At 38.2% G+C, this 14268-nt stretch overlaps 1 protein-coding gene across 7 annotated transcripts in view; it reads left to right on the forward strand.

Annotated features, from left to right (window-relative positions):
• Window positions 1–4280: 4280 nt before the first annotated feature.
• The window catches only part of LOC131435377 (basic-leucine zipper transcription factor A), a 57537-nt gene continuing 47549 nt past the window's right edge, over window positions 4281–14268 (forward strand). For 3 of the 7 annotated variants that reach the window (XM_058603191.1, XM_058603193.1, XM_058603192.1), the window contains exon 1: window positions 4282–4915. In XM_058603191.1, the coding sequence (XP_058459174.1) occupies window positions 4466–4915 (450 nt within the window). In that variant the 5' untranslated portion in view covers window positions 4282–4465. Of the gene's footprint in view, window positions 4916–5286; window positions 5437–14268 lie in introns of those variants that run through there. The other 4 variants (XM_058603195.1, XM_058603196.1, XM_058603194.1 and 1 more) reach the window with 3 other exon arrangements.

A 14268-nucleotide genomic window follows, 5' to 3' on the forward strand; every position in this document is an offset into this window, starting at 1 on the left:
ATTCTGACAGAATTCCGGCAAAAATGGCTGGCAGACATAGCCGGCCGTCTGGGGGAAAATCTGCCCGCCGCGTACAAGTGGGAACCTTCAGACATCAGCAGCAGCGAAAACGAATACTTTCTTTCAAACGCTCTGGTTGCACTCTCATTCTCATTATTTTTTGTGATTCATCGTCATTTTTGTATAAAACTATTTCGTAGCGTTAACAATTGTGCATACGTTCTGAAAATGAATCATGAAAGTCCATCATATTTCCTCGTTTTTGGATTTCGAAGCATATTTAAACTAGAACACAAGAGGTTCCAAACCCCGAAATGAGTTTTAAATAGTTTGTGCAATATTTTGCCCGCTGGCAGCCGTTAGTCAGTCAGTTAGTCTTTAAACTCCTGTTACTTGTTTACGATTCACTAAAGTGAAGCTCCCGGAATTCATCGTCAGTTGAATAATCGTACCTAGTCATTTGAAGTTTTGCTTGCTCAGTTTCAAGTGCCAAGTAGTCTATCTGCTTCATTGTCTTCGCTCTTGGTAGTAAGTAGATTCGAACGAATAGAATTTTAAATGCAGTAAAGTATTAAAAATGAAAACTGAAGGAAGAAACAATCAATTTATTGTTCTATGTATTCTATGATTGATATTCCAGCTATCTGATTAGTCTTTCATCTATTATCTTAAACAAATTCGAATGTTTACATGAACCTCATTTGAAGGCCGCTTTCACAATATTGAAAGAGATATCTTGTTACTTCAAGAGATCAACTGACGGTTGTTAAACTGAGCCTTGATTGAAGAGAAACGATTGATGAACTGAATGCTGCCCGTTCGGGCCGTCAGCAAACATTTTATGCGTCAGAGAGTGAAGTTTACTGTATTAGAGAGATCGTCAATGTGTTCCACATTCAGTTTCAATTGAATTGAATGAAGTTTAACTGCACTGATGCGTAACTCCGCTGCATTTAATCAAACTTTACGCGAATTTTTAGAGCTGAATTCATGTAAAGTTGTAATGCGTCGTGGCTACTTGGGAATAGCAGTATCTATCTTGTATGTAAAAGTAACTATTTGATCAAAAATACAATGTGTTTGACATATTCAAGTGAAGCGAATGAAAAGAGACAAAACACACCACCACCAAACACCATGAACACCAATATGTAATAGCTTGCAACAAATGATTTCTTATCTTCTGTGTCACCTTCTTAAAAAAAACAATTCCTAAACATTAACAATGCCACATTCATAACATTCGCTTTAGTTTGATTTTACCTTATTCTTAGTAACATGAATAAACGTGCAACTACTAACAAATGCTGTCAGAGTCATTGCGGTTATTTTTTTCGCAACTCACAGCATTGTTAAGAAACGTCAGATCGCCAATTTGAATAGTGTTGGGTGTAAACAAATCGAACTGAATCAACGGCCTTTGTCGCTCTTAAATCAGGAATCAGAACAAATTGGCTCAAATGGCACGTTCCCCTTGATATTTGGAGATTTGTGCCTTGCCATCAATTTGTTTTTAGCATCATTTTCCCGATATATAAGAGGGAAGGATTGAAAGGAAATGGTAAGGGTTGGACTAGGAGGATGGGAAAAATTGACGACACAAAAACACATAAAAGCAGAAGTAAATTCTGCACCCCTAAGGGATGCTGAACAATCTGCTGAGGATCACATTTAGTGGAAGCAGAAGGAAATTCTGAACCTCTACGAGGTCCCGAACAGTCTGCTGTTAATAAAACCTCCAACCCCCGAGAGGATTTAGAGATCTTACAAAAGCGACACCATTCTGCACTCCCGGAAGAATGCAGAACGACTCGCAGTATGTACGAGCAGAAGTAAATGCGGTACCCCCCAGAGGATGCCAAACAATCTGCCAAACCCTATTTAAGGTGAATACAGAAGGGATTCATTCAGTCCAGGAAGAACGATGAACCCTTCTGACTATAGCTCCTTACCACATTGGGTGAGAAACGAGAGAATATCCTTCAATTTTAGCTCCGCATACACAGACTCAACCATGTATGGAGAACCAAAAACCCGGATACGTAGCTGCGTCAATGCGGGATAGTTACATATCAGATGATATGAAGTACCATAATCGCATTCACACAAATCACACGAATAATACTCAGCACGTTGAATAGTAGCCATGTGATAATTGAGTTTGCAATGTCCAGTCAGAGCTCTGACCAGAATACTTCAATGATACTTGGAGAAATGCAGTAGACACTTTGACATTTTCAGATTTAAATCTGGTAGAAATGCTTTTGTCTGAGCGCAAGTTTGCAAGCTGCGCCAGTAGCTGGCATGTTTGGATGCAGCCCAAGAACGTATCTTGTGCTTTATCCAACTAGTTGAAAGTGGTAAAGCTGGTTCAGGACCAACGAAATCATTCGTTGCACCAGCTCTAGCCAACTCATCAGCCCATTCATTTCCAGTAATATCAGAATGGCCGGGTACCCATATGAAGTAAACAGCATTTGAAATGCTGAGGTCTTCAATTTGAGTTCGACATGCGATCACTAGATTCGACCGTGAGTCATTCGAACTGAGTGCTTTTAAGGCTGCCTGACTGTCGGAACAAAAATAAATACGTTTACCACAGATCCTCTGCTGAAGTGCCGATTGTACTCCACACAGAATTGCGTAGATTTCTGCTTGGAACACAGTACAGTATCTACCAAGTGAATGAGACTGCTCCAGCCTATTTCACGACAGTAGATACCAGCACCAGCACGACCATTCAACAGAGAACCGTCCGTAAAACAAACTATGTGTTCATCAAGTTGTCGTTCCAGACAACCAGACAATCATTCCTAACGAAGAGGATAGCTCTCATTGAATGTTTTAAAAGGAAAACTGCATGTGAGAGTTAGGTCACTAGGAGTGAGTAAATACTCATCCCACGGAACCATTTGAGACCACAAGCGAGTGTGACTGGTAGCATATTCTAATGGGTTACTGTTCCAAAGCCCTGTAACCCTAAGACGGTATGCACAAGATAATGCTTCTTGTTTTAGGAACACATGTAGTGGTTTAATGCACAGTAGCGCCTCTAGAGCAGCAGTAGGAGTTGTCGTGAATGCTCCTGTCATCGCCATTAGGACCATCCTTTGGAGATGATTTAGCTTTGACTGAACTGTCGCGACTTCTCCTTTCTGCCACCATACAAGACATCCATATGCTAAAATTGGTCTAACGATAGTTGTGTAGATCCAATGAATATATCTGGGTTTGAGTCCCCATGATTTTCCAAAAGCTCGTCTGCATTGGCCGAAAGCCATGCAAGCTCTTTTAATCCTGAAATCAATGTGAGCAGACCAATTCAGTTTTGAGTCAAGAATAACCCCGACGTATTTAACTTGATCGACCACAGTGACCCCTGAACCAAAGAACTGCAACGGACGAGCTCCTGTAATTATCCTACGATGAGTGAAAAGCACCATTGATGTTTTGCCCGGATTTACAGATAATCCAAACCTGACAACACCATTGTTCAACAGATCGCAGGGCTTGCTGCATTAAATCAAAGAGAGTGTTAATCCTTATACCGGTCATCAATATATGATAATCGTCGGCAAAACCATAAGTCGGAAATCCAAGGTTATTAAGTTTCCTTAACAAACTATCAGCGACTAGGTTCCATAAAAGTGGGGATAGTACACCACCTTGAGGACACCCACAGACACTCAGCTTTCTAATCTCTGGCCTGCCGAAGCGATGATCAAAGAAGTTGATTGCTAAGCATTGCGTGTATCCAGTAAGGGAAAAACCCAAGATATTCCGTTCACGACTGCAATGTTTAACCTCCTGCAGCCATTCAGCCATCGGCACGGAAATACACCTTGACTTAGGAGTTCCTATTTTTGTGGCCTTTTACGACATGGAATAGGAAACCAGTGGATCAATTCTTGGTAAAAAATAATTCCGCCGGATGCCACACGGCTTACCTGTTTGGTGGACTTATACCACCGGTACAGGTGGACCGTAGCGTTATTCTTAGCAGTTGGGAAACCGCTACCGACACTACACGGCTATCTAGGCTGCTCAGAGAGGGAAGTTAACATTGATGGTCAACTTCCATGGATGGCCGAGCAGCCGGTTCTTAAAAAAAACAATTCCTAAACATTAACAATGCCACATTCATAACATTCGCTTTAGTTTGATTTTACCTTATTCTTAGTAACATGAATAAACGTGCAACTACTAACAAATGCTGTCAGAGTCATTGCGGTTATTTTTTTCGCAACTCACAGCATTGTTAAGAAACGTCAGATCGCCAATTTGAATAGTGTTGGGTGTAAACAAATCGAACTGAATCAACGGCCTTTGTCGCTCTTAAAACAAGTTTGTAAATTTTCCATTGCATCAGATAATTAAGTGTTAATTGATAATTGCTAATGTGCCTCATAACATAGTGGTTGTGTAGTGTTGTGCTAAACTTTGGATTCCTGATTCATCGTGAGAAATGGCCGACGACAGTTACGTGTTCAGTGTCACGAAATACATCGAAGAACAAAAACGCTTACTGGCTTTAGAACGTGAACGTTTTGCTGCGGAAAAGATCCGACTACTAGAACCGGCCAATGTGGATTTACTTACGGTGGATCGGAATTCGGACAACGTAGATACCGCGAAACAAAGCAAAGATGAACAAAACTCGATGATTGTGCAGAGCAATGCAGTTACAAAAAACAATTTCGATCCTTCGCAATCCACTGTTACTGTCGGAAGCAAGGACCACAAAGAATGTCCGGTTGAAACGTTACTCAAGTCAAATGGTGATGACGGTGGTCAATTTATGTTTTCCGCAAGTCCTGTCGCTAGCGATGGTCACCGGAGACTAGTTCCAACTGACAAACAACGCACATCGTCTAGTAAAGCACCTTCTCCGATGCCGGAACAGCAGAAGCAACAGGTGAGAGTACAACCTACTTCTTCGTTTGTTTACGCCGAATTTGCGCTGGCGCAGTTTCTGTTCGGCGATTGTCTCGTAACTGAAGTTTCATTATTCGGCTTGCCCGACAAAAGTAAGCTCTTGGAAATGTTGCTCTATACCGTTGTTAAATTGGATGGTAGTTCATAGTAATCGTGATCAATTTGATTTGTGAACGATTTTTTTGTGTTAGCTGTAAACCAAATCTAATTCGTGGGGGTTCTCCTACTAAGACATTTTTACTTCTATCACTTTTTCGTGTCTAAGTCGTTCTCACCATTTCGTTTACTTCCGTCTGATGAACCTTCCTGTACGTTGGTAACAGTTTGCAACGTTCAGTGCTGTGACAGCCATCCGAGAGAACAGTTCGAATTAAGAAATCGGACGGTGTCAGTGCCGGTCCATTTTCGGGACAGAAGATAAAACCGTTTTCTCCTGACCAGTGTTCAACATAATGTTTGCGAGGATTTGAATGATCTCACGGTTCGAATCGGCTGTCCGCTGTAAGTGTATAGTGTTGTGAAGGTGCACGTGATGAGCTATCAACTGCCGTAGCTTCATTCAAAACGACGATAAAAATAATAAATTAATTAATAAGTTCATTCGAGTGGCTATTGTAGTTTACTGTCATTCAAAGCTCAGCTTGATACCAGGAAGCTCACTTCGTTATATTCATAATCGCGTGTTTCGGGAGAAGGAAGAAAGTGTTTAGTTTTGTTTGGTACATTGAAGCGTCGTGGATCTTTTGTTTTAATGTTGCGGACTAATTGTTATTTATATACACCAATAGAATTACAAACGATATTTAATTGTGTGTAAATTGCTAACGTTTCCAAAAGTTATTTCGTCATGTTCGAATCAATGGTTGAAATGCTACCTCAACGAAACCAACTGTAGCCCAGCTACTTCTGTATTTTTTTTCCTTTAGATATGATAACATTTCATTTGTCATTAAAATAATTTACAGGATAAATTTCAGATTTGTTTACCTTCATTGAATGTGACCTTGAAATCTTTATAAAAAGTAACGTATTTGTATTGTCATTAATTTCAAAACAAAACGTTTCTAATAAGAGAATCCGTTTATTTTGTAACATCGCATTTAGCATTATGGAAAAGTGCTAAATGAGTAAATCTAGAACAATGTGCAAAGCTTCCGCTATTGCACCCATCCGTATCAGCTATACATATACCTACTACGAATCGGAATCACACTAACTGGCTCTTGAGAGGTGTTAAAATCTTCACTACCTTGCAGATGGCTTGAAAATTATGACCGTCGTCATTTGTAACTTACTCAGATCGGATGCATTTGTCTTAACTTAAGTTTGTCTGTTGATTTATTAAATAAATAAATATAAAAAATTGGAATGTATCAGGCGTTCGCACTATCACAAGTTTTCGACTACCGCGCAATAATTACAGCTGAGAAGGGGGTTAGAGCTCATTTGCAAAAGATTCCGTGTGCGAACACAATTTAAAATTAGGTAGTGAAATCTCGTCACGTTTATTGAACTGTGTTAAATTGTTGTTTCATCGCAATTGTTGCATGAAACACTGCTTTAAAAGTTACCTGCTTTCTGTTCATTCTTATTAAACCTGAGAACAGCACAGCATTTCCTTCTCCAATCAATAAAAACCATCAGTTCAAGTGAATTTGCTTGCTTCACTGAATCTAAAGTATTCCAAATATCCAAGCCTGTTTTACTGTGATATTAGAACTAGATTGTATACCAATTGCCATTTGAGCCTATTTGTTCTGATTCCTGATAATCAACTTACATTTTGAAATTTTATTCTATACGAGTATTCTGCAAATAGTTGTTCGTATAGACTAATGCATTCTTTCATTCAGAAGTCGCAAGAAATAACATATCCTTAAAGAGAGGAGAGGAGAGCCATGGTGAGTAATACTGATGGGAAAAGGATGATTGTTTTATATGACATAAACTCAGAGATCAGTGAAGAAGAGTGTAAATTGCCAGTCTAAAATAAGAAGTGAGCAATATTTAGACCTGAAAATGTTGTACTCTGAAGTATTCAGTGTGGTTTTAATCGTGAATACGTCTTACTAGACTATGGGGTTCCTTTCCACAATTGACAATTTGAAAAAGTGAGTAACTTGAATAACTGGTGTTGTACTAAAAATAACAGGTGTATTGTTGGTCTCGCTAGCCCCTCCTTATTGACTGTAAACGTTTGGTGACGCAAATATATCAAGAGAAGAAGTCTGATGGAAGATATCGTCTCAGTGAAAACACATTCAATAATGCATAAAACGTAATAAATGGAATGCTATTCTTCAATAAAATGGTCACAAATTGTGTGTATGATAAAAATCGCATTCTCAAAGCAAAATTTGCACGACTGGCTTACAAAGCGAAGTTGGACAAGAACAGAAAACAAAGAAGAAGTTCTGCGATTCCATCCGTTGTTATAAGAAATTGTTCTAATTGTTTGTTTGGTTCACTATCCAACATTTTCAATTGTTCTGCTTTGTGCGCTGTATCGAAGCTGTTTGTAATTATAGTGCTAGATTTGATAACACATAATTGCTCTGAGTACATATCTGAGACTCAGCATAGCTCCATGCCAAAGCCTTCAACTTCAATTTAGTAACCTACACTTCCTTCATCATATGTTCTTTACAAGCACAACTGCAAGTAGATTTTATATACACCGATTTCGCTGCTGCGTTCCACAAAAACAATCATCACTAACGATCTCCATGTTAAGTAGATTGAGATTAAACGGTTCATTTTTGAATTGGCTTCGATCTTATATAACTGGTCATGAAATGAGAGTGAAAATAGGAGACCGTACAACATGGTCGCTTTTACAGAAGGGCAGTGGGGCACGTGGCCCCGAGTCCACGGTCTTAGGGGCCCTTGATGGGACCCGCCGAGCAAAAAAAGATCATTTAGTTAGTAAGGGGCACGCAAATAAATCTTGGAGCTGCTTTTTGTTTTTTTTTTTTTTTTACAAGGTGAAATGCATTTACGCAAGGAGTGTGGGACTCTCCACAGGACTACCCAACTGTTGATTGGAACTACCCACTAAAACACCTTGGATCTCCAACCCTACCTCCCCGGCACCACCGCTAGGTATTACTTCGGGGTGGAAGGCTATTGGTGCTCACAGCACCCTCCCCAGTGGAGCTGCTGTACAGCCCCATTTGCTGTTACCTCTGAAGTTCCTCAAGGAAGTCGTCACCTTGGACCGTTTATAATTGTATTGTATCTTAACGATCTAAATTTTTCGATGAAGTGTATGAAACTATCGTTCACCGATGACTTTCATTTTTTATATTTCAAAATGGTTCCGTTATCTCTTTTAGTAGCAAAAAGTTTGTATTCAAGTTCGACTATAATATTCCACAAACTGTTCTTGAACGCGCATCGTCTGTTAAGGACCTGGATGTTCGTCTGGATTCCAAGTTAAATTTTAAAGAGCACATAGAGCTTACCAAAGCCTCTAAGCTATTAGGATTTGTTTTCCGCGTTACTAAAAAAAATCTCCGATATACATTGCATGTAAGCTCGGTATTGCGCTTTAGTTCGCTCAACTCTTGAATATCCAACGCATTGAAGTGATTCAACGAAAATTTGTCCGATTAGCTCTCCAACGTCTTCCGTGGAGATATTTTTTAAACTTACCGAGTTACCACGACCACTGCAAACTGATTGGTCTCGATTTATTATTTGCCAGTCGCGATGTTTGTAAGGCTAGTTTTGTGACAGACCTACTTCAGTAGCGGATCGATTGCTGCGAGCAATTGCAATTATTACAATTTGACATTCGACGTCATAATCTTCGATCCTATTGCTTTCTTCGGATTCCCTATGTTAGAACTAATTATGTATATAACGAGCCCGTTGCTAGAATGTGCCGCATATTTAACCCTCAGGGTACGGACTGGGTTACCGTAACCCGAGCGAAATTTGAAAGAAGCGCCATACGAAGAGAAGTCGGCGAGGGGGGTCCGGACCAGGGGGGGAAAAAACTTATAAGTACACACTATTAGAGGCCCAAGCGGCAGAGTCAGTCTCCGCTTTGTGTCCGAGCTAGACACATATAAACATTGTGCTCGGGTGTGGTACACCCAGTCCGTATCGAACGTTACAAAATCCAAAATTTTCAAAAAAATTAAGTTTTAATTTTCGTCTGTTTGCCGCTGAGGAATAAATAGGTAAGTAAGAATACGTACTCTTTACTTAATTTTGTAGATTCTAACCTCAAAATAACGCGTTGTACATGGTGTAAGCGAAGTATTGTAGTAGATCTCAATCACTTGAACGTACGTCTTATATCGAAATCTTTGCTGCTCGCCTTTAACAATTATGTTTGGTATTTATTTATATGATACTACTCAACAATATCTGAGAAACAATTTTTTTACGCTCAAAGTAATTAATTTTAACCTTTATCATCATAAATCAACGAAACAACGTTTTTTCGCTAACTCGAAAAAACGCGTATTTTCATTTTTCAAAAAAATATAGTTTTTGGAATAAATCGAAAAACCGTTATAGACATTTGTAAGAACTACCTTTTACCTTTCAAATGCGAGTTATACAATGTTAATATATTTTTTTTTCAAAAAGTTACAGCATTTTGAAAAAAAAAAACGTTTTTTACAAAAAAAATTCAAGACCCGTTCACATTTTTCATTATAATTTTTTTTCAATCAGTTAAATGATTAATCTGACAACTCTATTATATTTTTGAGACAATTTCACACAAAATAAAAAAAAATTATTCAAATTGACAAAGTACAGCTCGATATACACCCAATCAAAGTCGCCGGGTTAGGCTAACCCTGTCCGTACTGAACGTAACTTTTTTATAGTCCGTACCCTGAGGGTTAACAAATGTCTCAATTCTTTCGACATTCATTTATTACGTAATGTTATCAAGAAAACGTTTCTTATGCTACTGTCTCATTAGATTTAGTTACTATATCATAGAAGCACTAGATTAAAGGAAATGTATCATTTGGATGATTTTAATATATTGATTCAAAAGATGAGGAGGTTTTATGCCTGCTGGAGAATAAGTTTGATAGAAAAGAAAAACATTCAGAATAAAATCTGATAACAAGAAAAGACGCTATCATAATTGAAACTGAAATTAAAAAAAGTACATCAGATCATACTCATCCTGGTCTGCCTTAAAATTCTTCTTACCAAGAAGGAAATGCTTGCCGAGTAAGAAGATGTTGAAGCAAAAAAATGTCTTCGCTGAAATCTGTTTAACTTCTTTCAAAATCTCAATTGTAAGCATTTCTATTTTCACTCTAACATTTTCCTACATCAGAGAGGGGTTTCTCAAAGTGACGTGTTGTATGCGGACTTATTTACTGTGTTCATATGACAAAGGTATGCAGATTATGAAATTATATTTAAGTGAATTTTCAAGTTCTGCGGAAAGTATAACCTGCATAAAAATAGTGGCGTAACGCTTCGCTCGAATATCGCGCGTTTCAGTTTTTAACTTCGCGCGGATTTCGCGCTTTTTAGTTTTTGACTTCGCGCGGATTTCGCGCGTTTTAATTTTAAAATTTTTCGTAACAACCCTGAATATGATTGCAAAGGAAATAGCAGGTAACATTTCATCATAATTTGTCTCAGTAATGACATCTTGAGACAATACTTGTGTTGTAATCTTGATATTGATTTCAATAGAATTCACAAAATTGAAAAAGCTGTCGACTTTGACCTTATTCACCGTTTGCAATGAGTATTTGATTTCCTTCTTTGAGAGCTGAAATTGGTTTCTGAGAGTTTGTGAAAAACCTTATGGTTTGATTTGTTCAGTGAATGTTTAATGTTTAATTTATATTAAACATCATTACCAATGGATTTCATAGTAGGATTCACAAGAATGCGGGTGTTGATGTCGACGAAGAATCAAACTTAGATCATCTCAGTCACCGGAGGCATAGATTGTTGTTGTTTTTCCAGAGCGACAAGAGTCCATTTTAAAAATTTTAGATGGATTTTGTTCTGTTTCGCCAAAATTCAATTTTGAAAGAATATCGTATATGTTGTTAGATGGAATCGGGAGGAGAATTGTTTCTTGTTCATTTTTAACCTTTGGTATTTTAGACTATACTAGGCTAATATAGTATTGGAATGAGATGGGCAATCCGTTCACGAACAGTTCAACGAGTTATTCCTCCTCGAAAAGTGAGTGAATTGGAGTTCTTTATTCAAGAATGATAGTTCTCTATATAGAAATGAAAGTAATCGAATTCTTTGAGAATGTATACAAGTTAGTTGCGTTTTCGGAATGTTTGCTGGTTTGAGGAATCTGGTAGAAGTTACACACATTCGTGACCTTTGATAACGTATAAAAAGAAAACTTTAACAAGTCTTATTTAGTGGTAGTCTTACGAAAAACTGAATAGTTCGGATAATAACAATTTCAATTTTAGTTATAAGGCTTTAAATTTAATTCTTATTTATTTGGCTTTCAAATGACTGATGGTATTTCTGGCTACCAATAAAACACTAACAATAATCGAGTTTGGGGTAAAAGCTGCACTTAAGAGGATTATTGAAGAGAGCATGAAGTATGAATAAAATGTGTTGATTTTTAGACAAAATTGCAAGAATGTTTATGCTGTATTCCTTCGTGAAATGCAAGACTTATCACTTTTATCATATCCGCTGGCCAGCTATGTTTCTTGTTTTAATCTTACTGTTACCTCGAATTAATTTGAAAAAGTAAAAAAGATTGAGTGTTTATAATATATTGAAGAGCTATTTGGACAAATTGTGGATGAGGTTTTCATACGTCGTTCCAAGGATTATTTAAATCTTATATCTTCTATTAAGCAAATCCTCATACGTAAGCAAAAACGTTTTGAAAGTCTTGTGGCTCAGCGTTTCGTTGATAATGCTATATTGAATGCTGGGAGCGTAATTAACAAAACAGCGCTTAAAATCATATAATCGATACAAGGAGACTGTCGAACTGGAGAAACAGTTTCTAATCAAGATTAGAGCTTATATTTTCACTCTGCAGATCTCCACCTGTTCACCCTTTTAACAACCGGAAGTCGGATCCGGATGAAATTCGTATGGGACCACAGGAAAATCGGTTCAGCCATCTCTGAGAAAATTGATCGCTCAAAAACGTCACAATTTCTGATCTTTACGAACTGATTCTAATAGTATGTGACGCTCAGCCCTCCGGGCCTTGGTTCCAAACTCGGTTTTCGCAGTAATTGCATAACTTATCTATATGAGAAAGCCGAGAACGACTTCTTCCCATTGTTATGTGCACTTGGCATAATGAATATTTCCTATTTCTAAATCGAGATACCCAAAAAATTGTATATTTCTCAACTCTCGATGTTCTTTTGGATATGGGATTTCTAGAAATATTCAAAAAATACTGAACATAGGCGATTTGAGCCTGTTATAAACACCGGGATTTTTTTGTCTCGTGCACCGGGAAAAAACCGGGAAATTGAAATCGGCAATTCACTTGCCGTAGCTTTCAAACGATGCTAAGTTTATTAAAATCGGTTCAGCCATCTCCAAAAATGTTATGTGGATAGAAAAATCTTTGTAAATGTGTACACACACACACACACCAACATTTTCGATCTCGTCGAGCTGAGTCGAATGGTATATAACACTAGGGGTTTCCGGAGCTCCGATCAAAAGTCGGTTTCTCTATCAATTCTTTTACATTTCTATAAAGATAGGCAAAAATACTGGTAACTGAAGTAGGAAAAGAGAAATTTCTGCAATTATGACCTTTTATGACAGTAGATCTATTATTGGTTTCATTCATATGAATCTCCTATTGGTCTCCCTTATAGTCTCTTATGAAGTATGTACCGTTCTCCGTTTTCGCCGGCGGAGCGGCAAAAAAAATAAAGGGACTGTAGGACTGCAACCGATTATCATAGAGTCCACGGAAAGCCAAGAAATATAGTATGCAAAATGCAATTTTCTACCATCGGCACTTTTGCGCCATTCACTGTTAAAGTGAATGTGCCGAAGGCGTTTTTAATGCCCGGACTCGCTTCCCAGGGGAGGTTCTATTGAGACTCGCACAAAATGGAGTCGCTGCAGCAATTCTTGAGAACACCAAAAAAAAACAAGCCCAACTCGCAATGGAAATACTCGCTGAATCCCGTAATACCGATTCCGATGCACGCGGCTCGGAGATAATCTCACTATATTTAGCAAAAGTAGAAAATCTTACCAAATGAACCGTTCTCCGACTCGCATATGACGTATAGCGAGTTACATCCACGGTTTAGGCTAATGGCTGGTCCGTAAGCCTCTTTTTAGCCCTCCAGATCACTTTTGGACACTAAACCACTCGCGGAGCGCGATCGCGTAACTTCGTTCTAATTCCGGTTCCACCGCATAATTGTCTCTAACGAAAATTGCGTATAGTTCAGAACGAGGCCGACTATAAGTTTATCTAACCGAGCCGACAACTGACTTGCCCAACCTTCTTACTCGACGCCAAGATGGATATGACCCTCCAGCTTTCTTTCGCGCTTCAAAAAAAACTTCGTTTCAGCCATCTTCCCGTAGGGGTAGTACTTACCGTACGACATACAATTGACAGTGACTTAAGCTTAAATCACCGTCAACCCTTAGAGTCGGATTTCGATACATCTAGCTTATCAATCCACTTAGCATCCTACAGCTTGACGTTACTCCGAGACTTATGCGCATATCTTCTTCGAATATTCTGAAACTCATGCGAATACTTCCACTGCTAATTAATGTACATAGAGCGAACCGCGACAAGTATTCACAAATATTATAAATTGTATAGTTTTCTTTATTGTGCATAAAAAAGGCTTCAGTGTATACCGTTTCGTTTAATTATTCAAGTCACAAAACAATATTATGATGCACGGAATCATGCATTACTGCTAATCTGTATGTGTTTTCTTCGATATGGCAGAACCAGGGTTAGCAGATATACGGATTCTTCAGCATATTACTGAAATTCAAGTACATTGGTAAAAATTACTGAATTTTTTGACGGATTTTGCAAAAAAATACTGATTTGATACAGATTTTTAAGAAAGTCGGTTTTTCCATGACATAAAGATAGAGGAACGTGATTAATCGGACCGAATCCGGCCGTCAAATTTCCCTGGATTAAATCATTGAAAACATGCACAAGTTGAACTCAGTTGAACTAATTAACTGTTGAACTTTCAGAATGCACCCAAAGTTTGTTGTACATGTACAAACTTTGTGCATTCTGCACGTTGGCCTTATTTGCATCAGTTGCTTTCTCCTCTCGACAGATTCTTGCAGATTTCATATATTAGTTATATAATCAATACT

This window comes from Malaya genurostris, chromosome 3, assembly GCF_030247185.1.
Source record: "Malaya genurostris strain Urasoe2022 chromosome 3, Malgen_1.1, whole genome shotgun sequence".
Taxonomy (NCBI): Eukaryota; Metazoa; Arthropoda; class Insecta; order Diptera; family Culicidae; genus Malaya; species Malaya genurostris.